General features: G+C 43.6%; 1 protein-coding gene across 1 annotated transcript; it reads left to right on the forward strand.

Annotated features, from left to right (window-relative positions):
• The first annotated feature begins 2,809 nt into the window (after nt 1-2,809).
• PDIA6 (protein disulfide isomerase family A member 6) lies at nt 2,810-25,331 on the forward strand. Its single transcript, XM_060254884.1, has 14 exons — nt 2,810-2,859; nt 11,296-11,650; nt 13,468-13,619; nt 15,016-15,073; nt 16,305-16,431; nt 17,575-17,681; nt 18,437-18,573; nt 19,229-19,343; nt 20,024-20,164; nt 22,459-22,543; nt 22,636-22,708; nt 23,060-23,218; nt 23,655-23,751; nt 24,860-25,331. Exons 1-14 carry the CDS (start codon nt 2,810-2,812, stop codon nt 24,926-24,928), a joined length of 1,725 nt encoding a protein of 574 aa, XP_060110867.1. The 3' UTR covers nt 24,929-25,331.
• The last annotated feature ends 572 nt before the right edge of the window (nt 25,332-25,903 follow it).

Here is a 25,903-nt window from a genome sequence, read left to right on the forward strand (position 1 = left end):
CTGGTGATGTCAGGGGTGTATGGCATATGCAAATGAATTCTGCAGAGGTGTTGTGCTAATGAGCTCTGGTACCTCTTTTTCTACAAAATGACCCGTGTGTGTGTGTGGAATTCTAGCAGGAGCTCCTTTGCATATTAGGCCACACACCCCTGATGTAGCCAATCCTCCAAGAGCTTACAAAAAAGAGCCTTGTAAGCTCTTAGAGGGTTGGCTGCATCAGGGGTGTGTGGCCCAATATGCAAAGGAGTTCCTGCTAGAATTCCACATTTATCTATCTACCTACCTACTCAGGAAAGCTATTTTTTCTGCCTATTTTATTTAGCAAATTTCTCATTTTGGTGTGACTGTATAGATCTTTATGCAAGATGCCACTGTCTTCCACTACTGATACTCTCCCTTGGTAGGGTTCTCAGCTCTGAGCTGGGAAATACCTGGAGATTTGGGGGGTGGAGCCTGAGGAGCGCAGGGCTTGGAGGAGGGAGGGACCGCAGCAGGGTACAATGTCAGAGAGTTCACCTTCCAAAGCAGCCATTTTCTGCAGGGGAACTGATCTTGTTCACCTGGATATCAAGTATAATAGCAGGAGACCTCCAGGTGTCACCTGAATGTTGGCACCCTTGCCCCCAAGGCATGAATTTCTAACAGGGATTGTTCTATAGACCTGGTCAAATCACAGGACTGCTTTTTTTATTCTGAGTGCAGAGAAACCATAATGGAAAGCTGAACTTTTGAAACGAAACAGAGTTGTCTCAAAACTTGGCAGCGTCATCCTTAGAGTAGGATCCCATGGAGGAATTCCATATGCCCAACAATCCTTGTGCAAGCTGAAGCATCCAAATTATTTCTTGCTACTTGCTTGCCCAAAATGAATGTGTTTGTACCCCTGCTGCTATTCCATGTGCCTAAGACATACCAGGAGGAGTTTCTTCTGATACAGTTTTTAAAATAAAAGATACCATCTGTGGCAGCTATGCGCAGGGCTGCTGAGAGCCACCATGGGCCCTTGGAGCAAGATTCCATCTGGTCCCCCCCCCCCCCCCAAACAATGAGCCTTATCCAAACCAAATATCATAACAAAACAGATTCACTTGGCTGGCTGTTACTATGCTTCTATAATAATAAAGAATCTGCATGTCCATCTGTCTGTCTATTTGTGGAAGTTATAACCCATCAGAAAAACTAGGCTTCTCAAAATTGGCCACCAGCTTCAGGATGATCATGGGAGTTCCAGGGACAAAAATGAAAGAAACTGGAACATCTTGGCCAGAGTTAGCTCCAGATTCCCCCCCCACACACACACACACCAAAATGCTATTTGCAATGGAAGCTAAACTTGTGTAGTGGTTAAAGTGTCAGACTAGGATCTGGGAAACCATAATTTAATCCCTCAATCTGTCATGGAAGCAAATTGGGTGACCTTGGGCTTGGCCTAACCTACCTCACAGGGTTGTTGTCAGGATAAAATGGAGGAGAAGATAATCATATAAGTTGCTTGGAGTGGGAGAGAGAACAAGAACATAAGAGAAGCCATGCTGGATCAGGCCAATGGCCCACCCAGTCCAACACTCTGTCACACAGTGGCCAAAAAAACCAGGTGCCACCAGGAGGCCCACTAGTGAGGCTAGGGCCTCAGAAGCCCTCCCACGGTTGCCTCCACCCCCAGCACCAAGAATACAGAGCATCACTGCCCCAGACAGAGAGTTCCATCTATATACCCTGTGGCTAATAACCACTGATGGACCTCTGTTCCATATGTTTATCCAATCCCCTCTTGAAGCCATCTATGCTTGTAGCTGTCACCACCTCCTGTGGCAATGAATTCCATGTGTTAATAACCCTTTGGTGATTAACCCTTTTATCCGTGCTAACCCAACTGCGCAGCAATTTCATTGAGTGTCCACGAGTTCTTGTATTGTGAGAAAGGGAGAAAAGTACTTCTTTCTCTGCCTTCTCTATCCCATGCACAGCTTAGAAGTGGAGATAGATGAATGGCAGATCATGAAAAGAAGAGAGCAAAATTAAAGAGGAAAAAAGTGTGAAAAAGAGTTAAGAGAAATGTAGAAAAATACTACAAAAGGGTTTTTAAAATTATTTAATTACCATGCACTAACAGGCCTGCCCCTTTGCACGATCTGGCTGTGTAGAACTGAAAGAAAAAACAAACCAGTAGAAAAAGCAAGCCAGCTGGGTGGGACTAAAGGAAAAAACAAACCACTGGTAGCAATTATGACCTTGTTAGGAGACTGGCAAGGACTGTAGCTTGTCCTGGCTGGTCCTGCCTTGAGAGACAACTGTGCTGTCTTGTGCATGCTGCTCTGAGGGGAAAGACATCCTGTTCTCAGAAACAAAGGGGGAAAGGGAGGAGCAAAAGGGAAAAGGGGCACTGCTATCGCTGCCACACGTCTGAACCAAGAGTCAGAGTGAGTGTTGCGAAGGGTGGGGGACAGCAACCTCCCTTCTCCCCACACCTGTTCTCAGCCCATGAAGGAAAAGGGGTGGCAGGAAGACAAAAAGCACCCCTTGGAGGTTTCAGAAACAGCCTTTCCATCAGGCCTACCCCTCAGCCTTGCTGCTTCTGGGGGAGGGAAATGCAGAAGGGATCAGAACTGGCAGTGGGGGGGAATCTGGGAGAGCCAGGTTCAGATCCCCACTCCTTCTGGGCAGAAGGGATCAGAACTGGCAGTGGGGGGGATCTGGGAGAGCCAGGTTCAGATCCCCACTCCTTCTGGGCGAGAAACATGTTGGCTGGGTCACCCAGGGCCGATTGCTCAGCCTGGACTACCTCACAGGGTTGGTGGTGGTGGTAGGGATGAAGCAATGGAGCGGGGAGTCCAGCATGCCACCTCAAGATCCTCAGAGGTAGGACTATGGAAAAGAGGAAACAAACAAACAAAAAGAGATGGGTCATAGCCATAATGAGGCTGGGTGCAGGGAATTTTGCCAATTCAGGCCCAAGAGGTGAGCTTCAGTGCCACTTACAGAACATTCTGAGGTTCCTCTTGGTACTTTTCACTGTGAAAACCAGGGCTTTTTTTGAGCAGGAACGCAGTTCCGGCTGGCTTGGCACCAGGGGTGTGGCCTAATATGCAAATGAGTTTCTGCTATTCTTTTTCTTCAGAAAAGCCCTGTGTTAAACAATGGTGACAACCAGAGGGTGTGGCCTAATATGCAAATGAGTTCCTGCTCAGCTTTTTGTAAAAAAAAAAAGCCCTGGTGAAAACATCACAGCCTCTGCAGCAATTGTTTTGCAAGTGTCTGAAGAAAGGTTATGCTTCTCTTAAAGCAGCTTCCCAGGATGACATTTTAGCCAAGGACATAATATCCAACACATAAAAACTTTCCTCTAAGGCATTAAGGGACCATAAATGTTCACTGGAGTGGTTCTCCTTTGCCTCCACTATAAAGTTTAGGAAATGGAAGTATTTTCCTAATATTACTCTTTCAGGGCTCATCCACAACATTCACTGCCACAAGGGAAATCCTTCATGTGAGCAAGCCAAGGACATAATATCCAACACATAAAAACTTTCCTCTAAGGCATTAAGGGACCATAAATGTTCACTGGAGTGGTTCTCCTTTGCTTCCACTATAAAGTTTAGGAAATGGAAGTATTTTCCTAATATTACTCTTTCAGGGCTCATCCACAACATTCACTGCCACAAGGGAAATCCTTCATGTGAGCAAGGCGCTGCAAGGACACCCACAGAGAAGAAACACGTGTTTCAAGAGCATGTAAACCACATGTGCATATACAAAATCACTCCCCCCAGCCCCACCATCAGCTGCATGCTCCTCACTCACAGTATCTTCACATTGTCTGCACAAGTGCAGAGGTTCTTCTGTTTGAGAGATCCAAATCCCCCTCAATTTGTTTTAAATCTTACATTTTTCTACAAACCTGGATGATTCCTTCTTAGCACATGGCCCCAGTCTTCAGATTTAAGAATTGGCAGCTGGAGTCATGTTGAGAATCAGGCTATACTAACGGAGAGAGAAAGGAAAAGACTCGTGGCAGCATCAGAAACCTGACCTAAATGCAAGTGTGAAGCTTGTGTATGAAGTAGCCTTGTGAGCCCCAAAGACTCACAAGAATCCACCCAGTCAATGTGACCTGGCACCTCACTAACAAAGAAGTTTTTCAGCAAGAACACTTTACCATACAAACCAGGGCTGGCCCCAGACTCTCTGGCTAACTTCTGGTGCCCCGCCCCTGCACTGATAACATCACCAAGTCACATGAGGAGCACCCAATTTGGCACCCCCCAGAAGGCCAGCGCCCTAGACAATTGCCAAGTTTGCCCAGTGACAGGGATGGCCTTGATATGAACTGAATTTTCTTATTGTCAAAAATGTACCCTACCAGCAACCATTGTACTGGAATCTGTTCAACGTCCTATTCTTATCAAAGTATACAGCACCATCTGCTGGCTATCTTGAACACCTGGCTAAAGCAACCATACAACAGAATTCTTTCTTCTCCCAACTGCAGCCTTTTTTCTAGAGCATGAGTGCTCATATCCACTGATCCAAAGGTGGTCATTCTTTTCAGCTTCAAACTTAATGAGAAGTATGTACACTCATTCTTTGTGGGTGGTTAGAAGATCTGTTCCATTGTTTCTATGACGCAACCGGCTCTTCAGCATTTCTTACATTCAGCATCCCCAGACAACTCCAATGCCTCTTATGGGACTCTTTGTAGTTACTTTAGCGGTTTATTTGTATTGTTTTTAATTGCATTACCACACACACCTTTGTTGTCTTTAATTCCTTACAGCTAGTGCTGCTTTGTTAGCCACCCTAAATCAGAAGAAGAAGAAGAAGAAGAAGAAGAAGATGATGATGATATTGGATTTATATCCCGCCCTCCACTCTGAAGAGTCTCAGAGCAGCTCACAATCTCCTTTACCTTCCTCCCCCACAACAGACACCCTGTGAGGTGGGTGGGGCTGAGAGGGCTCTCACAGCAGCTGCCCTTTCAAGGACAACCTCTGCCAGAGCTATGGCTGACCCAAGGCCATGCTAGCAGGTGCAAGTGGAGGAGTGGGGAATCAAACCCGGTTCTCCCAGATAAGAGTCCGCACACTTAACCACTACACCAAACTGGGCAGGGCACAAAAATTTTAGATAAATAAAACTCATCAGTTTCAGAACAAGACTAAGGACCGTGTCTCATAACAAAGTTCTGTGCATGCTCACGGCTGCTTATACCTAGAATTAAACTTTGTTGGTCTTAAAGGTGCCAGAAGACTCAAATTTGTTCTGTTGCTTCAGATCAGCCCCTTAGCTACAGTGGGGCCCTTCAGGCTCCAGCCCCACTGCTTCAATAGCAAGGCTAGGGTCCCGACCCCACTACTTACCACTCCTGATTTTAAGATGTTGTTTCTTGTGCTCATCGCCACCACCACTAGGCCTTGAGTTTCCCTCAGGAAAGAGACCTGCCTCAGCCTCCTCCCCACAAAGAGAAGCTGTTTAAATAGTGGGTTCGATGCATGAGGAGACTTGGTAGTGGTGAATCAAAGTTCTTTATTGTGATTACAGCATGGTAATAAACAGACTAAAAGACTGCTGTTGGCTAACAGGGCCAACTATATAAACACCACAGTTCCGGCACTAGAACATCATTGGGTCATTTGAACTAGCAGGGGCTGGTGATTGGTCCGCGGAAGCAGAGATTTGGATCAAGCTTCCCATTGTTCACATATCCCCAAGCTCAGTCCTTAAGGCTCCAATGAACCAGGCAGGAACTACCCCCCCACACTAAACATGATGTCCACACACCCAACAGAAGCCAAAATGAAGAGGCGCACTGCAGCCACCCGCCACGGGGTGTGTTCGTATTCATGCTACGTACCACCCTAAGATATAAACTTCAGCCTATTAGGTATCCAGTGTCTTGGGGGACCCTGGTAAGACAGCCTCTGAGCAAACACAAAGGGCAGAGCTTCCAGCTACTTTAGCCCCTCCCCCCATGCATGCATGTTCTTTGCATGTAATAGTGGTCTTGATGTGTGGGTAGGATTTGAATCACAGTCTGTTTTCTGAAACAGGAAAGAAATGTTATTACTAAAGATTAAACTGGAGCGCATACATGGAAGAGCACATACACGCCCTGAGGATACAGATCTAAGGAAAAGAACACGAAACATGAGTCTAGATAAGTTAGAATACAAGACAGTTACCTTAGACAGAGCAAACACATCCCCAAACTCCCTACTGCCTCTTTGCAGAGTAGTCTGGGTCCTGGCGGTACTAGTATTTTGACAGGCCCTTTCTACCAGCTGGTAGAAAGGGCCTGTCAAAATACTAGTACTTAGGCCAGGGGTGTTGAATTCATTTGTTATGAGGGCTGGATGTGAAATAAATGAGACTTTGTTGGGCCGGGCCATGTCAGTTTGGGCCAAGCCATGTCGGGCTGGGCCATGTGTGTACCTATTTAAGATTAAGTAGCAGATATATAAATTTTATAAAGACACAGACAAACACAAATATATATTTTTAAAAACTTAAAACATACTTAAAATGTTAGCACTCATTGGTCTTAAAGATGCTTTCTTTGTATTTCTCCCATGGGATCCAGGGAACTGGGCAAAGAAAGCTCTGGCTCTTTCCTTCCTGCCCCAGGGGACCAGGAGGGGGAGGAGTCTCAGTCAATAGAAGGAAGAGAGGCTTGGCTCAGTAGCTCTGCTGTGCAATTGAGCAAGCCTTGCAAAGCACACTCTGCTTCCCTGGAACAATCACCAGCCCCCTACTGGTTCAAATGACCCAATGACATTCTAGTGCAGGAACTGTGGTGTTTATATAGGAAGGAAGCAGGAAAGACGAAGAAGTAAGCAGATGACAGCCAGTTGTTCAGGAGCCTGATAGAGCCCTTTGGGGGCCTGATTCAGCCCCCAAACTGCATGTTCAACACCCCTGACTTAGGTCAGGGGAACTCCTGACATAAGTCTTAGTGAAGTTGAGAGGTGATAGATTCAGGAAAGACAAAAGAATATTCTGGGTTGGATCTCATTCAACCAGTGTTCCCTCTGATTTGAGTTAATGTGAGCTAGCTCACAGCTTTTTAGCCTCCAGCTTACACATTTTTGTCTTTGCTCAGGAAGGATGGCCCCAGAGCGAACTAATTTATGCAGTAGCTCACAACTTTAATGCCAGTAGCTCACAAGACTCCACAGCTTAGAGGGAGTATTGCATCCAACTATTCTTCCTCCAACATACGCAGCTCTTCCTCAAATGAAAGAACCACTTAAGTTGGAGAGAGGCTTCAGCTTTACTTAAAAGTAAAAGTGAGGTACATTGAAATAATAGATCAACTTTGCTCAGACGAGTTGAAGAAAAGGAGTAAGACACCCCCCACATACACACACTTTACTCAGTGGGTAATTAAATTATGAATTCACTGCCAGAGGATACTGTGACATCTACAAGTGTGGATGGCTTTTGAAGGTTAGACAGATTTATGGAGAATAGGCTCACCAAAGGCTACAAGCTATGGAGACCAGAAGAAGCATCACATATCACTGCAAATGGTGAGCTGGATCCTCTGGATTTGTTCTACTAAGGGCAGCACCTTCCTCCAGCACAAAGTGCCTTCCCCTGAAGCTAGCGAAAGAGCCTCCTGCATCAGAGAAAGGCACCTTGTTGCCAGTGGAAGGTGCTACCATTAGTGCGAAAAATCCCTGGGATCCAAACCTTTTGCTCATTAAGTCTATAAAAACAAGAGCTGATCTAATTGTGAGAGTACATGCATGTGTTACTGATTTGTAAACTGGGTTGGCTAAAACCATAAATATATACAACAATCCAATTTTTTTAAAAAAAATCAATTTATGAATTTACCTGACTGGGTTGTGCAAATCAAACCAAAAAGAAAGTAAACATTTTTCTTTAACTCTCCTCTCCCATGATGAAAATATTGTAAGTAACCCAGGAGGTTGAAAAAAAAAGAAAAACCTTATATGCAGAAATATCAAGATCAATTTTTTTAAAAAAAACTCTAGAAGTCTATAGAACCACAGAATCGTAAACCAAATTGTTATTAAAAACTGTGCATAAAACCCCATCCACTTTAGTTACATACATAAGCACCTTCCTCTAGTGTAAACCCCGCCCCCTTTTTGTGAAATTATACTTACACACATGGAAATGTCTCAAATGTACAAGCAACTTTTCTATGATCAGGTACACTTATTAAGAACATAAAATACTTGTGCCCCAAACACATTTTGACTTTATTTGTTAAAATTACAACATACCTGACTGATGAGCAAGAGTAATGCCATTTTGTTAGAATTTGGCAGGTGGCTGTGGGCGGCTAACACTCTGCCTCTGCCCAACTCCATGAAATTTGATAGTTTTCTGCAATGGAAGAAACAGGAACATTTTGAGAAATGCAGATCACAAAAGAACAAGAAGAATACGAAAGGGCGGGGGCCGGGGAGAGAACAAATGGTCTGCAGTATATCTCAAGCTTATCTTCTTGCTTGCTGACATGTAGAAGTTAGCCATGGGAAGTAGAACCAAGTAAGGCTTGTGCATGTGTAAAAGGTTGCTTGTGTAAGGGTATAAAAGCTGCAATGAAATCAGAGAAGAATGGGTGGAGTTGATTTGCTTTTCTGTATCCCCCTTATTCCTGGAATAAAGTCCCCACACACACTGAACTGAGTGCCTCGCCTGTGTGTGTTAATTGGAACGGCATGCACCAGGTTAATAGCCCCTTTTTGGCAACAAAGACCAAAGCACCAGACATCCAGATTTAAAAACTTTTTAATGGAATAGGTACCGCTCTTTGTTGTTGAGATTAAACAGGACCATTGGAGATATCTTTCCAGATGGCAGTATCTAGTGGTCCAAATTTCTCTGTAAGCTTGGTCAGGATCAAGCATTGCCCAATGGTGCATATAGCCAAATTGAGTAAACCAAATTATGGCTGTTCTTTATACTAGCCTACATCAGATTGGCTCCTGACGTAGTTCAAGGGCAGCTGCTTTTTCATTGCTCTCCACTTGCATTCAGTGAAAGAGTAATTAGCTTTTTACCGGTCATACAGCAGGAAACCTGCCAAAGATGATGTGTCTTTCAGGCAATATAAAACTTGCTGCTACACAACACAGCATGCCAGAACTTCTTGTAACGGTGAAAGTTTCCAGAATCAAGAGTTTGCTTCACCTTATGTGCAGTTAAGACTGCTAAGAAACATATTGGAGATTAAAAAATAAAAACAGGACCTTTGCATAACTACAGCTGGTATAAGAGCATGTGGCAGCTTCACTGGTATACAGTTGTTCTGAACCATGCAAGTGGAATATGCTTTGATCCACTGGTTGGTTTTTTTTGGTGGCTGCTCTGGAACTATGGGACATCCTTCCGCACAGAAGGTCTGTGGTCTCCTTGGACTTTTTCTAGGGTTGCCAGCCTCCAAGGCAGGGCTGTAACCCAGGGGTGGTGGTGGAACAGGGGTGGTGCCCCATAAAATCTGCAGCACCTCCACTGTTACGTATGTGGACAAGTGAAGACTTTGGGTGTTCCTGCCTAGCTCATTGGAGCCATACGGACTGAGTTTGGGAACTTGGGGACAATAGGCTGCAGGATCCAAATCTCTGCCACCCTGGACCAATCACAAGCCCCCACTGGTTTGAAGGACCCAATAACGTGCTTGCGCGGGAACCCAAAGATGTATAGAAGTTTAGCCCCATTGGCCCAGTTCCCAGTTTTGTTAGTGCAGCCACCTACTATGCTGTACTTATTAAAGAGCTCGTTATCACTTATCTTTCAACTCATCAATGCATAGAACCCACTATATAATACCCACCCAATCTTCCGTTCCAGCAAAAGGGAAGATTGAGTGGGGTGCTAAAGATTCCATAGGAGGCACTGCCCCTGTGCCTCCCCCTGCTGACTACGGCCCTGTTCCTAGAGGATCCTGGAGAGCTCCTGGAAATAAAACTGATCTTCACGGGACAGAGATCCATTCCCCTGGAGAAAATGGCTGCCTTGGACAGTGGACTCTATGGCATTATACCACACTGAGGTCCCTCCTCTCCGCAAACCCTTGTCTCTCCCAGCTCCTCCACCCAAAAAATCTACACTAGGTATTTCCTAAACTGTTGCCATCCCTAGCTGGAAGTCTTTAGAAGCACCTTTGGCTCTCACCAGGGCTTTTTTGGGTAGGAAAAGCCCAGCAGGAACTCATTTGCTTATTAGGCCACACCCCCTGGTGCCAAGTCAGCCAGAACTGCATTCCTTTGTGTTCCTGCAAAAAAAAAAAAAAAGCCCTGGCTCTTACAAATGATTGTCCTGTAAGTGCCTGGAATGTTAAAGTTTTTACAATGTGTGTTTTAATTTTATTTTTAAGTATGCTTGTTTCCATATTTTTTTATTGAAAACAAGACAAACATGCACTCTCTCGCACTTGCCTTGCAAACCTTCAGTTCCTCTACCTTACTGGAATACACTGCCAATTTATCTTTCGTTATCCAGCACATAATAATGCTCAGGCTGACTCCTGATGAAGCTGATGACAAAAAAAAAAAAATTAAAATTGGAGTAGGTGTTGTCAGCATATTAACACAACTCCACATTCCATGGCTTTGGACACAAGATCTGTGTATAAAATACTTAGGAATGGCCCAAGGGTTTCGGAGTCCTAGACGAAGTATGACTTTGCCCCTCCCTTCTACATACACAAACTTAATAATAATAATAATAAGTTTTTATTTATACCCCGCCCTCCCCGCCAAGGCAGGCTCATGAGACATCAACTGGCTGCAATCCTAAGCACCTTTACCCAGGAGTAAAGCCTGGGTAATGAGATTTATTTCTGAATTGACATGTCAGACAAGCAGGAAGACCACTGCCCTGGCCTGGATAACCCAGGCTAGCCTAATTCCATCAGATTTCAGAATCTAAGCAGGGTTGGCCTTGGCTACTATTTGGATGGGCGACCTTCAAGGAATACCAGGGGCGTGCGTGACACAGAGGCAGGCAATGGCAAACCACCTCTGAAATGGCTCTTGCCTTAAAAACAAGTCTCGCTCACCACCTAGCGGTGCAGAACGTTAAAGAGGCTGACAAATTTCTCAGAACCCAACAGATTAACATTAACAGATAAACGTTGAGGGAAAGTGGAGGGAGCAAAATTGACTTGTACAATTTCTTGTCATTGTTGCTGCCTTCTTTTTTCTTTCGACCAAAAAAAGAAAATCAATGAACCGGAAAGCAAGCAAGAACTGATGAAATTTACTGGAGGGGGGCAGTGCCCAACCGAATTCCTAATTCTTCTCTTGCCTCCGCGGACAGCCAGTCGCTGCTTGCAACGTCACGCGGCGGCCAGGAAGCGGATTCACGGGCTCCGGATCTCTTCTTCGGGCCGCCTCCTTACTTTCGAAGCTCCTCTCGCCGTTTCACGCTGGAAGCCTCGCCTCCTCCTTTCCGGAGTCTCTTCCACCCCGGCATGATCCGGCGGCTTCTCATTGGCTATGCAAAGGAGAGAAGGTCGCGAGCGCCAATGAGCGACGGCCACGGCTGGGATCGGAGCAACATTTGGCGCTGTGCGTGGAAGGGGAGCGGAGACTCGCGGTGGCCCCATCGGAGTGGCTTGGCAGTGGAGCGGCGACAGCCATGGGCTCGTTTACCGGAAGGCGGCTGTTGTTGGGTAATGGGGCAGGGAAGGTTATGGTGTTGCAGCGGGGGGTGGGCAATGGATGGGCACCATTGCAAGGTTGTTGGGGAGCGAGCCAGGGCCTGGCGGAAGAAGCTCGCTATGGCAAGGGAGGGGATTAGCTCTATTGTCCCGTTTGAAAGGAGTGGGCTGGGTCGTAGTGAAGGAGGGGAGCAAATAGGTCTACAGTCCCCGAGTCAAAAAATATTAAGCGTAACTTCGAATCTAACCGGCCGGTAGGTGAGAGAGGTGTTTTCTGTTTCCTCTGGGGGAGCTGGTGTCTCCAGGCATTGCAAGCAATCATTTTTTTAAAAAGTCCTTTATGTAAATCTGGCTGTCTCCATGCATTAAAAAAAATGTTTTCTAAAACCACAGCAAACTATGTCTGTTCCCCCCAAGATAACAAGTAAAATGAAAATCACGCAAAAAAGTGGGGGGCAGTGAGACGGGGTGCAGCATATTAAACTCTATCTGGAGTGTGAAGGGAAGGAGGATTGCTTAATGCTTACAAGGGGCTCTTTCCTTCTCTTGAAGTTGTTGTCTTTTACTCATGGCCAGTTGCAAGGCAACACCATAAGCTGTTCAGGGTGTGGGATCTGAAGCTTGCCCACTGTGGTGATTCTGCATTGGCCTGCCGGGCTTGACGCAAGTTTCTGAATAGGCTCTCCCAAGTTTTTGTAGTGCTGAGATCCCTTTTTGAAAGAAACAAAAACTTTTTTAGTACTGTCCTAAATGGGTGCAAGCCATTGTAAAGACTTCTCTGCTCATGTGTTTTACAAACATGAATCATTCGAATTCGTTCCTGTGAACATTCAAATTGTAATATAAAAAGCCGTCTTGAAGAAAAAAGTTGTGTTCAGCTATTTCTATAAGCCTGTGGGCAAGTGAATGTAGGCAAATATGCTTTATTTTGAGTCCCATTCACTGGATTGTTCAGATATTAACTCGCATGAGTGAGCCATTACAACAAATTCCTTTTGTGCCAGTTATATGGGAAGTGAGTAGTAACACTGGTTAAACTAAAACTACAGTAGGCTCTTCTTTAGGAATTGGAACACCTTGAAGTACTGAAAAGTGGATTTTTTTAAAAAAAGTTCAGTATTGAGTTAAGTTTACTTTCTCCTAACTTTAAAAATCAGTCTTATTGCTATTTCTAATAACTGAAATCCAGCCTTTTGTTTAAATTCTGACCAGTTAAAATATTGTCCCAGCATAGCTGTGAAAACCTACAGTAATAAAACTTACAAAGTATCACCATCCTAGTAAGTGGAGATAATATTTGAAACATTTGTGTACCACATTTCTAGCATGCGCTTAGAGCAGCTTTCATATATACTGGTTGTACCGTCAACATACTTGTGCACTCTTGGATTCTAAAAATAGGACTTGGTTTGGGGTTGAACACAGTCTGTGTATCTGAAACCCTGGCCTAGGGCTAATCCTTGAATGATTTAAGCAGTTGACAGTACAGTCTTCATTCAGAAGCACTTGACTACACCCATAGATTTTAATGGATGCTGGCAGACATAAGAGTGGAATTTTGTGGGGCATGATTCATGATTGTCTTGTGTCCCAGGAAGCCTCATCCCATCCCGTGTAGTTTGGGGGAACCTCCTTTGGCATCTGTTGCCCCCTCCCCCTGTTAAATATGCAACCTTTCAGTAATGTATTTAAGTGAATTTTAATGTTTTTACATTCACTGCTGTGTGGACCCTGATTAGGTGGAAAGGCGACATAAACATATTAAATAAATAAAGTAAAGTCATTTGTCTCCTTCAAAGAGGTTTTGGTTCTGATTTTGTTATCTCTTTTGGATTCTAGGAACAGTAAGCTGCACGTTGTTTCTGGCTGTCAACAGCTTGTATTCCTCCAGTGACGATGTTATAGAGCTGACGCCAACAAACTTTAACAGAGAAGTCATTCAGAGTGACAGTTTGTGGCTAGTAGAATTCTATGCACCATGGTAAGCTTATGTTGAGTTATTGGGGAGCTGGATAATAATGCATACAGGTATATGCTCTGCCTGTAGCTGTCTCAGCTCATAAACATTAGCTAGCCTATGGGCAAAGAGCCTCCTCATTCTGTGTCCTGGGGCACAATGTCTGTTACTTGGTTTGATCCAAAGCTTGAACATTTTGGCTGCAACCTTGAACACAGTTAAGTTGCTTAATTTACAAGGAAATGCACTTTCAAAGGCCTTTTTTTTTAGAGTCTGGCTGTTCAACTGCTATTTCCTTCTGCCTACAGGACTTTTGGGGGGGGGGGTGGAGGAGTCTTTTCTGGGGGATTGGCATCTAAAGCAGAGGCAGGTGCATCTTGTGGCTCAGTGACTGATCTTGCTGTCAGCCTTATTTATTATTGTTACTGTAAAGCTGGGGAGGGTATCTTAACTTCCTCCAGGCAGATCTCTTTTTGTCACCCTCAACATCAAACCTCTTGAGGCCTGCAGGGCCTCCAATATGGAGAAGGGAGGAGCTCCAGTCTCCTCCTTCCTCCACTTCTCCTCAGTTTCTCTCCCGCAACCTGTGAAGTGAGCCAATTCTGCCTTCCTTGCTGGTCCACAATCTGAACCCTTATGAGGAGAAAGAAGAAGAGTTGGTTTTTATACCCTGCCTTTCACTACTGAAAGGAGTCTCAGAGCAAAGTACTACTGCCTTTCCTTCCTCTCCCCACAACAGACACCCTGTGTGAGGTGGGTGAGGCTGAGAGAGCTCTTGAGAGAACTGTGACTGACCCAAGGTCACCCAGCTGGATTCATGTGTAGGGACTCAAACCCAGTGCCATGAGCTGCAAATGGCCAGTTGGTTCTCTCACAAGAGACAAGAAAGTCTCACAGGAGGTTGGGAGTGAGGCTTTTCCCTGCCACCTCACCCCTGCCTTGAACCAGCCTAACGTTTTCATTGTGGCAGCAGTCAGACCTTAAAGAACATGAACTGCAGCTTTCTTCCTGAGGCAGATGTGCCTTTCTCTCGTGCCAGGCAGTTATGTGGTGAATTTGAGCCTGGGCCCAGCTCCCAAGAGAGTTCTGATCCTGGCAAAGCCAGTAATTGCCATTTCCTTGTTTGTCTTTTCTTGATAAAGGTTCTGTACCTTTTAAGTGCCTCTGAGCTTTCGGCTGATCATGCTGGCCTTCCATGAAAAGGCTGTGATGGAGCCCCAGTACTATTTTTGCTCAGGGTACGCCTGCTGAAGGGCACAGAGGCTTGTTGAAAGGGATTATGATGTGTAGCCCAGTGGTCTGTTGCCAGTACTATTCTCTTGCTGCCCTGTCATGCTTATGCTGAACAGGACCCAGGTTTATGTCTGATAACTTCTGGAAACTGTTTAAGTCTTACTGAGATTCTTTTCCCCCCTGAAAGGTGTGGTCACTGCCAAAGACTGACGCCTGAGTGGAAAAAAGCTGCAACAGCATTAAATGTGAGTTAACTTTCCAAAAGGTAGTGGATACTGGTGGGGATCAGATGCCAGGGTGTTGGGAAGTGTTGTCCCTCTTGCTTCGCAATGGTATGGAAAGAGCACAGTCTCAGTGGGCTTTCAGCAGAGTAACTCTGCATAGAATTTCAGTGTTGGGTGATCTTACACAAACTAGCACTTATTTTATTGACTCTGATTTTAAAAATTCTGGGGCCCTTTGAGACACCTGAGATTGCATTAGTAGTACCTTGAACATCCTGTATTCTGTGGTTAAAAAAAAATGTGTATGGCTTTGGAAGAGCCTGGAGCCATGCCTGTTGAATTTCTGCCTGTTACATGTTAAAAAGTACAGGGTCTCAGGAGGGGGGAAAGGGCAAGGCATTACATATTTGTGACCAAGATTTTATACAAAAGAACACTTTACTTTCGCTTCCATCATTACTTCCTTGACTGCGTCATATTATTAGTAACTAGACTGTAGTCAGTCTTCTATCCTCTCCCATGAATTTAGGATCAATTATCCATCTAGTTTTGTTTTTCGTTAATCTTGCTTTTCTTCCAAGGAGTTCTGTGTGGCATACTCTGTTCTTCCTCGTTCTGTTCTCACAACAAACCTGTGAGGTTGAGACAGTGTGAATGGCCCAAAGTCACCCATTGAGCTTCATGGCAGAAAGGGATTGTTTCCCAAACTCTTGTCCAACACCCTGACTGCTGTAGTGCATTGATCTGAGTGTTCCATCTGGCATTTTTTTTGCAAATAAATTCATTCCTGTTTTGTTATATTCTGGTCAAGTTGAACAAAGAGACTTGATTGTTATTTCGTTTGTGCAACGTAGTAATTGAACTTGAATCGGCCACTACTAGAAAAAACACAGATTGTCTGAAAACCATTGTGAACATTGCGCCCTCAACAAATGTGATCACAACCATGCAGTTCTTGTGGGCTATTGTAATAGGTGATTTTAATCTGTCTTGAAAAGGAATACAGATATGCTATCTAACAACCCCCTTCCCCACCATTTTCAGACCCAATTTAAAGAACTATTTTACATATATTTTAAATTAATTCTCAGGGCAGCTTATTTTTACTATTCAAGCTAAATAAAGGCAGCCACACTGAAATAGTGTGTTTCTAAATGTTCCAGGATTGAACAGGTCCGTTCAGGCCAATTACAGACCTTTTTTTTTGTCTTATGCATTCATCCTAACATAGACTTCTTTCTCTCTCTTGCAGGGCGTTGTGAAAGTAGGGGCCGTCGACGCAGATAAGCACCAGTCCTTAGGTAGTCAGTATGGTGTGAAAGGATTTCCCACAATCAAGATCTTTGGTGCCAACAAGAACAAAGCAGAAGATTACCAAGGTAAATGTTGAGGATGTACTTTTTTGTTGTCATGCCTTTCATATTTAAAGGATGAGCAGTTTATTTTTTTAAGATGTAACCTTGGGTACCAAAGATGTAACCCCGCTTTAGCACCCAAGATAGCCTACGAATCAGATGAAACACAAAAGCAATAGTACCAGCTGCTACATATGGCAGTCAAACAGTCCATACAAATCAACTGTCCCAAACAGGTTGCCTCTGGAAAAGCTCTTTAATGAGCTCTGGGGGTTTTTTTGGTGGGGGGGGGGGGGTTGCATCTCTTCATGAGAGATTAGTAGGTTGAAGCTGTCATAACTGCCTCAAAAATTCTCATGGCCTGATCAGTTAGAAAAGAGCTGTTATGAGTCAATTTATATGATACTGAAGCTGCCACAAGACTGCCTCAGTAACTGAATTGTGAGACTTTATTCAGACATTTTTACAGTGGGGACCCAAGGCAGCTTACATCATTCTCCTCGCCTCCATTTTATCTTCGCAATAACCGTGTGAGGCGGATTAGGCTGAGAAACAGTGAGGTCACCCAGCAGATTTCAAGGGAGAATGGGGATTTGAACCTGGGTTTGCCAGATCCTAGTCCAGCAGGCTAACTGCTACACCATGCTCTGGCATTACGGTGTCCCATTGCATGGTGAAATGGGAAGGAGCTGTAGGTTGTAGTTCCCTGGCTTTGTGCCAACCCCCCGCCCCCCAGTTGATACTAGTTACCATAGGAATCCCTTGGACAAATGTGGTTTTTCTCAGGCATGGCAAGGCTGTGATGGAACAAGTTTTTGAACACATGAAGCTGCCTTATACTGAATTGGACCCTTGGTCCACCATAGTCAGTATTGTCTATTCAGACTGGCAGCAGCGCTCCAAGGTCTCAAAACAGAGGTCTTCCACATCACCTGCTGCTTGGTCCTTTGTAACTGGAGATGCTGGGAATTGAACTTGGGACTTTCTGCATGCCTCACAAATGCTCTGCCACTAAGCCACAGCCCCTTCTGCTGCAAAACGCCATCAGGTGTTTCTGCCTGGTCTGCAGCTGTTGCACTCCAAGGCCTTCATTGGAAAGTGTTGACATCCTGCAGCTGTCTTAACATCGCTACTCAGCATTTTCACTGTCTTTCACTTGTGTCTTAGGGGGCAGGACAAGTGACGCTATTGTTGATGGTGCTCTAAGTGCCCTTCGGTCAATGGTGAAAGATCGCCTTAACGGCAGAGGAGGTGGATATAGTTCTGGCAAACAGGTACTTCTAGTCAACTCTCAGTCAGTTCCTTGTGATGAACAGGTCTCAAAAATAAGCATGTAATCCAATTAGGAGTTCTTGAATTGTAACCCTGGAGATTATTTATGGAGTTCTTTCTTTTGGACTCCTTGTGTTTCCATTTAGTGCAAATTAATTCTAATACGTTATGGTTTTTGTTTCAAGAATTTTCAAGCTGGGAGGACAATGTGAGAAATACTGCTCTGTTTGCTAAGAAAATAATGATGCGGTTTGACTGATGAATGTCAAGTAATGACACAAATTAGGTTATATCTGATGGAAAGGCATTTCTGGTGGTGGGGGGACCATTTTCTCTGTACATAGCATGCATAGCATTGTTCTCAGGTGTCTCCTGAACCCGGGAGGAAGCGTTGGGGGCAGGGGTGGAATTCTAGCAGGAGCTCCTTTACATACTAGCCACACACCCCTGATGTAGCCAGTCCTCCTAGAGCTTACAGAAAAGAGCCTTGTAAGCTCTTGGGAGGATTGGCTACATCAGGGGTGTGTAGTCTAATATGCAAAGGAGCTCCTGCTAGAATTCCACCCCTGGTTGGGGGGCAGGGAGGGAGGGGCCTCTGAGGCAACTTCCCAGGGGACTTTAGCACATCCAATTGCACACTTTGTCCTATCCTTTTCTCTTTTTTTCCTTTAAACCCGACCACCCACAATCTTTAAAAGGAAGGACACAAGAGATGTTCTAACTAAACTGGGGTGTGTGTGTTTGTTTCAAACCACAGAGCAGCCGAGATAGTGGAGGCTCAGGCAAAAAAGATGTGATTGACCTGACAGATGACACCTTTGATCAGAATGTTTTGAATAGCGACGATGTCTGGCTGGTAGAGTTTTATGCTCCTTGGTGTGGACATTGCAAAAAGTAGGTTGGGCTATGAGTTAAACATGTGGTTTTCTTAAGATGTTTTTGTGCATGGAAACAAATTTGTTCCTAGAGATGGGACTTCACAATAAAAGGAATGATTAGCATTGGGTGTTTGTGAGTGCTGGAAATAGGTTCAAACCCTCCATTTTGCAGAAGACACACGTTTTGAAGTAAAAAGAAGTACAGGAACAATAGACATTTGGGTTTATGGAGTTAAATTTTCATAGCAGTGAAAGCCCTTCAGTAGTATATTCCCATCGTATACATTTTAGCATACTAATGGTGGACAAGGTTAGGCACACTTAAAGAATACATATATGTTTGAAATCATGCTATGTCTACAATATATACAGAAATTGCCATCACACACACACATTCATATTATACTTTTTGAGTAACTAAAAACGCCTTAGAAAGCATTGTGCTCCTTCCAAATGAGAGTATTTCAAGTAATTTTTTTCCAGCAGTCCCCAAAAATCTGCATATGGGGATGGAAAGAAAATGGTTTTTCTCCGCTTTCCCCTCCACCCTTTTTTTGTCTTCGCGGCATTCACATCTCTAATGTTTTTTTCTTTCTTTGTTTTTCCTTCATGCTACGTATTACCAGTTCTCATGAATTTTAAAAAACAAATTACACTTATCTTCCCAACAGTCTAGAGCCAGAATGGGCCTCAGCTGCAACAGAAGTGAAGGAGCAAACCAAGGGAAAAGTGAAGCTGGCTGCAGTTGACGCTACAGTGAGCCAAGTGTTAGCAAGCCGGTATGGGGTGAGTAACTGCACATTTACATAAGTGATTTTTTTTTAAATCCCACCCTTCCTCCAAGCAGCTCCAACAGTGTACATTGTTCTCCCCATCTTCATTTTCTCCATACAACTACCCTGTGAGTTAGGTTAGCTTGAGAGAGAGTGGCTGCCCCAAGTCCCCAAGAAAGCTTCCATGGCAAAGTGAGGATTGACCCAAAAGTTTCCCAGATCTCCTCCACGCACTCTAGGTACTTTACCACATGAGATCACGAAATTCTGTTACATTAAATTTCTTTCAGTTGGGGCAGTTTGTGAAAGTAGTCTATTTCTACTGCCGATGAAGAATTGATACTGTTGGGTATTTAAGAATATATCTAATATTTAAGAATTTAATGGCTGTCTTACAACTTGACTTGCAGTTTTTACAATCAGCACCGGGTTATAAGCAGGGCTTTTTTTATATAGCAAGAATGCAATTTTGGCTGGCTTGGCATCAGGGGTGGAGCCTAATATGCAAATTAATTCCTGCTAGGCTTTTTCTACCAAAAAAGCCCTGTTTATAAGCATAGACAGTTTGCATTCTCCATCCCAAGAATTTGACTTGGTTAAATCGTATCGGTTGACCTGGTTTGACTTGGTTGACCGTATAATATAGATCCACCTGTCAGTCTTGATTGTTACCATTCTAAAACCTCGTTGCAGATCCGTGGATTTCCTACCATCAAGATCTTCCAGAAAGGAGAAGACCCTGTTGATTATGATGGTGGACGGACTAGATCAGATATTGTTGCTCGTGCTCTGGACCTGTTTTCTGAGAATGCACCGCCACCTGAACTCCTAGAGGTGAGCTCTTTTCCTACTGTGAGGTAACTGCTTTTTAGCTTGCTTTTGAGTTCTGTGTTTACAGTCCTTTTAACTGGAAATACATAACTTCTGTTATGGAACGGAAGAAGATTTAGAACAAAAACCAATGAACTGGAGTTCTGGTAGTCTTGAAAAACTGTTATCAATGTGAGAAAAGTAGTTTAGTGCTCCCTTGTGGCTTGTCGTCTGACTCCTTTTCATGTTCCTTTCTGCTTATCTTTCTCTACCTGTTCACTCCTTTCTTTTGCTATCTTTCATATTCCTTTGCCTTTCCCTTTTTTCTTTTAGTTGCTTTGTCCTTAACCCCTACCCCTGCCCGGGATTCCAGAGGGCATACAAGGCTGCTCTTTTGGGGGCATCCCCTGGATAATTGCGGTCTACCAGACAGCTGGTAAATTATACTTCAGCTGTGTCTTCACCATCCATGCATCCTACCTTGCTTGATAGTAGCAAGATTTTAATGGGGATAGGTTTTTAATTTGTATTTTTTATCGTATCTCTTGAATTATTTTTATCAGGTGTATTTTATATGCTGTTAGTGGCCCCGAGTCCCATTCACAGGAGAGGGAGCAAGATAAAAATTTGAGAAATAATAATGGTGCTTTAGCCAGCATAGAGGAGTGCTAAATGTGAAGGGATGCTGCCCAGGCAGTAACTAGAGCTTAAAGAATAACGTGTGCAGAAACTGGCATCTTGGCTTCCTTAGGGGTATGTGAGAGAAGCAGCTTCCTCATAACAACAGTTTAACCACCAGTAGGGGCAGGTAGTTCATTACAAGAAGAGAAAATAAAAATGAGATGACATGGAGAAGAATGGAAGGCTTATACTCAGCCAGTGAAACCCTCCCCATCCACCTAGCACCTACCATATCCAGAATACATATACATTCCCTGTCTCCCCCCCCCCCCAAAAAAAACCCCCCATAAAATCAGACAGGCAATTACAGTATTACCTGAATGCTTTTTTTTGTCACCTTCAAAAATTGAAAATATTCTGTTTCCCCTCAACATTTCCATTTAGTCAAAACTGAAAGTTTATCGAGGAAGGTTATGGCTAGGACTCCTCTATAGCATTTTGTAGTGTCATCCCCTATTCTTGTCTCAAAATTCCAAAAGGATCAGCAGGCTCAACAAGGCTGGGGCTGCTGGGGTGGAAAACAGGTCAATTTTTGGTTGAACGTTGTATATAATGGGATTAGAGAGCCAGCATGGTAAAATTGGTTAAGAGCGGCAGACTCTAATCTGGAGAACTGAGTTCAATTTCATACTGCTCCACGTGAAGCCATCTGAAGATGATGTTATTGGATTTATATCCTGCCCTCCACTCCGAATCTCAGAGTCTTGGAGCAGCTCACAATCTCCTTTATCTTCCTCCCCCACAACAGACACTTTGTTAGGTAGGTGGAGCTGAGAGAGCTCTCCTGGAAGCTGCCCTTTCAAAGACAACTCTGAGAACTTTGGCTGACCCAAGGCCATTCCAGCCAGCTGCAAGTGGAGGAGTGGGGAGAATCAAACCCGATTCTCCCAGATAAGAGTCCGCACACTTAACCACTACACCAAACTGACTTGGTGTCACAGCTCTTTCAGAGTTCTTTCAGATCCAAAAATAAGTCTACCTGGCAACCTAGCAGTGCATAATGCTAAAAGAACTAGAATTTCAGGCTGCTGGACAACCTTAGGATCTCCTGGCTATACTACACACAATGCCATATTGGGGTTAAATCCAAGCAGTTTTTCTGCTGGTAAAAAGGAAAGTGGAACATATTAGGCAAAAAGCTATGCAAGACAGGGACTGTATAGTAGGTTGGGGAATTGGGTGAAGTTGAGTGAAAAAGCTGGCTGGATCCAACCCACCAGGTTTATACATCTTGAGGGCTTAAAAGTTACTCGTTTCTTGGGAAGGGTTTTGAAAGTATAACTGTCATTTACAAGCGCAGATTGGAAGTTCATGGGGGGGTATAAGTCTAAGAAGCTGCTCATTGATGCTGGAATGTCTCAGTTCTGTGGCGCTTGGGCAAAGGCTGTTATAAGCCCTCGGGAGCCAGAGCAGCTAAGCCAAGTGGCAGGTAATGGAGCTTGGATAGCTATGAACATAAGGCTTTGCTCTGATGACAGAGCAGGGCATGTCAGTGGCACTGAGAGAAAAGTGAATGGAGCCACTGGAGGCAGAGAGAAGTTTGAAATTAGCCCATGGTGCAGAGTTGCTCCTTTGCTAATCTGTTTCTGTCATTATGTTTGCTGGTGATTACGCATTTGTTTCTTACCTTTTTTCAGATTATTAATGAGGATGTCTTGAAGCAAACATGCGATGCTCACCAGCTCTGTATCATTTCTGTTTTGCCTCATATTCTAGATACAGGTAAAGCAACAACAAAAAAAAGCACTTATCCCTCGTTTGTCTACTTGCGTAAAACATATCCCCTCATTTGGTAATTTCCCCCCATCAAACAGGAGCTGCAGGTAGAAACTCCTACTTGGAAGTAATGTTAAAGATGGCAGACAAATACAAAAAGAAAATGTGGGGGTAAGTACCAGCTGTTTTGCCATTCAGTATTGTTAGGAGAGGTGGTGCCTCTTCATATGTCTGAATTTTAGGGGGGCAGGATGCTTTCGTTATGCCAAGGACTTCTGTAGACTTAAAGTTGGGCACACCTATAATCTTAGAACATGCTCTAAAGTGCTAGCTTGGTTACTAACTGGATGTAAAAGATCTGGGCTTGGGATACCCACCACCCTTATCCTGTTTCAGCGACTTACTTCAGTGGCATTGACGCAAACCCTCGGGTTCAAAAAGTAGCTTTGATACATATAGCCAAGTTCCGCTTTAATTTTTTCTCAATCCCAATAGCCATGGGTCTGTTTCCTTTCTTCTTAGGTGGTTGTGGTCTGAAGCAGGAGCACAGCCTGATCTTGAAAATGCCTTGGGAATTGGAGGATTTGGCTATCCAGCAATGGCAGCGGTTAATGCGCGGAAAATGAAATTCGCACTCCTGAAAGGCTCATTCAGTGAACAAGGGATTAATGAATTCCTAAGGTATAAAAACTTATGTACTTATACATATATGTGTTTTGGCATCTAAATCTTTAGAAGCATATGCATTATCTGTCGAGTTTGAGCAACGTTGCTAAAAGTTCTGTGTTGATAGGCAACATCACTTCCAGCATCTGAAATCTGTTGTAGCTGTTTTATTCTCCCTCTATATCAAGGCTATCTTTACTTGAAGTCAGGCATATTGTAAATGTAAACCTTTTTTTCCCTTCCGTGCTGAGCATATTTAACTCTTGAAAGAAACAAAAATCTGCAGTGTTTGTTGCCCAGCAAAAGCAAGTGTACTTGAGTCTAGAAAGCTTTACAGTCTTGTGTGTCAGCCTGAGTTGTTTCTGAGCAAAATGTATGCTACTGTACCACTGTGGCGGGGGGGGGGGGGGCAACAACAGAATCCTAATGTTTTGGGCCTTCCTTCCTTTAGGGAGCTGTCTGTTGGCCGTGGGTCCACAGCACCAGTAGTTGCGGGGGGCTTCACAAAGATTAACACAATAGAACCATGGGACGGGAAAGATGGTGAGGTAAGGAGCTCTTTAATCTCTGAATACATGAACACTTTCACTGTGTCTCTAGCAATTCAGATGTGGTCTCGTGGCATGGGATGACTTTTCAAGCATGTTTCCAGACCGTCGTCTTCAGATTAGTTCGTTTGCTAACTCCCACAGGCATCTTTTTAGTATTGATGAAAATCCATTTTTTCTCCTCAAAGATCTCACTGAAAACTTAATTCTAGCACTTACTACTGTGTGTTATTTTCCTGTCTGACACCTGATCTCTGTTCAAAGCTAGGCTGACTTTTTTTTTCTCACTGTGATCCTGTTTCGCTTTTTCATTGTCACAGTTAATGTCCTTTTCCTGATTTATATATAGGCATCTTCTTATTCCTTTTCCTTGCTTTGGATTTTTCTCCTGCAAACTGGGTTGGTTGCTTGTTAGAAGGTAGAGCTGGAGACCTTACTCAACCTTTTAATTTTTTTTTCCCTAATTGAGAGGAGGTAGGACATTTCTAATACGCTGACAGAAAATTTAGTCTTCATCGATGCTCTCAGAGCAAGTGTTTTACAATTAAGCTGCTGTTTTTAACTGTGGCTTTGAATTAATGCAGTACAACAGACTTCTGAATCTGTTAACTATAAAGAGCCGTTTGCATCTAGCTAGCTCTAAACTACTTGAGAATGTTATTGAGAATGAAATAACTGGGGGAGGGGGAGACGACTGCAGGATAAACAAAAGTGTGTTCCATCCTAATGAGTTTCTTTATTGTACATGCTATTTAGTACAAGCTAAAATTCTGTAGTTGAAATTGCATTGTTAAAACTAATTTAGGAGCAAAATCCATTTCCTAGAGCAGTAAGCTGCAGTATTGGATGAAACTGTGGTTTAATAAAATCACCCACCAGTGTAAAAGTTTTTTGTCAGTAATTTGCTGTGCCAAAAGGTTTAGGTACAAGTTTGACCTTCATTTCAAAATTGATTTTACCAACTGCAGTCAGGCTTCCTCAGGTGCAGCGTCCTTTGTGTGAACTCCAGAATGCTTCCTGTTGTGATTCGAGAAATAGATTTTTCTGAAGTGCAGGAACTCATCAGTTTTGTCATCTACATGAACACATATTTTGCTTTGTCTCCTAGCTACCTGCTGAAGAGGATATTGATCTCAGTGATATAGATCTTGATGACTGGGACAAGGATGAATTGTGAGAGGCTGAAGACATTTAGTTTCTTGAGAGACTTTGGGTTGTGGTTTGGCACATCCTCACTATACAGCAGCCTTTTTGAAGGAGGAACCCTCAGTTGTCGGAAACACTGTTCAAGCGAACTGGGTTCCTCTCAAGAAAACCATCTAAAAATTCTATGAATTTTTTTGTTTTTTTGTATCTGGTAAAATTGATTGTATCTTGCGCAACAGGTATCTTGAAGACAACACTGATCTTTCATTGAAATTCTCATTTTGGCCTTTGTCCCACTGGTATGTACTGTTTGACCGTGACTTGAGATTTTTTTATTGTAACTAGTTTTAAAATGTGATCTTTCTCCCTTCCAAATGGCAGTTGCTCTAGCCTTGATTTCAATGAAAGAATAAAAAAAAATATTTTTGACACACGGTGTCAGTGTTGTACAAACCTACATGTTTGGACTCAAAACAATGATGCCTGCAACACAGTATTATATAGTAAGCAAAGACATTGCAGAGCACTATTATATAGGACTTAAGAGACAATATGAAGACTGCATGTTGGTTCCATTCATAAAAGTTTCAAAGTTCCATTTCTTTACTTGTGGAAAAGAGGGGATTTAATCCTTTAATTTCCATTTGGCTTGCTATTTGAACCCTGCCTTTACTTTGTCTTCTAAAATACTACTGAGCGAGGAGGGCATTTTAGTAGATTTTGAAGGATTAAGCCTCCTCTTCCTTTCCTTCCTGTTTCCTTCATGGCTGTGAGCCTAAACAAACCTAGTTGTGTGATCGTTATCTCATGATCTTTGTCTCTTCTGTTTGAGCCGCAAGAATGGAATCTTATGAGAGTGGACATATTCCATCTCTTTTTAGGTGCCTTTGGGGTTTAAAGACATTATCTATTGCTTGATGATGCTTGGGGAAGGACTGAGACAAGTATTTCTCAGTCTTCCCAGAGCAATACACTATGATCCTTTCCGTCTGAAAGGGTACAGCCA

The sequence above is a fragment of the Heteronotia binoei genome, chromosome 1 (genome assembly GCF_032191835.1).
Source record: "Heteronotia binoei isolate CCM8104 ecotype False Entrance Well chromosome 1, APGP_CSIRO_Hbin_v1, whole genome shotgun sequence".
Lineage (NCBI taxonomy): Eukaryota > Metazoa > Chordata > Lepidosauria > Squamata > Gekkonidae > Heteronotia > Heteronotia binoei.

Coding starts and splice junctions, on each gene's coding strand:
- PDIA6 (XM_060254884.1), top strand. CDS start 2,810: ATGAAGCAATGGAGCGGGGAGTCCAGCATGCCACCTCAAGATCCTCAG. Junction 2,860..11,295: donor CCACCTCAAGATCCTCAGAG/GTAGGACTATGG, acceptor CTCCGCGGACAG/CCAGTCGCTGCTTGCAACGT. Junction 22,544..22,635: donor GCCTCATATTCTAGATACAG/GTAAAGCAACAA, acceptor CCCATCAAACAG/GAGCTGCAGGTAGAAACTCC.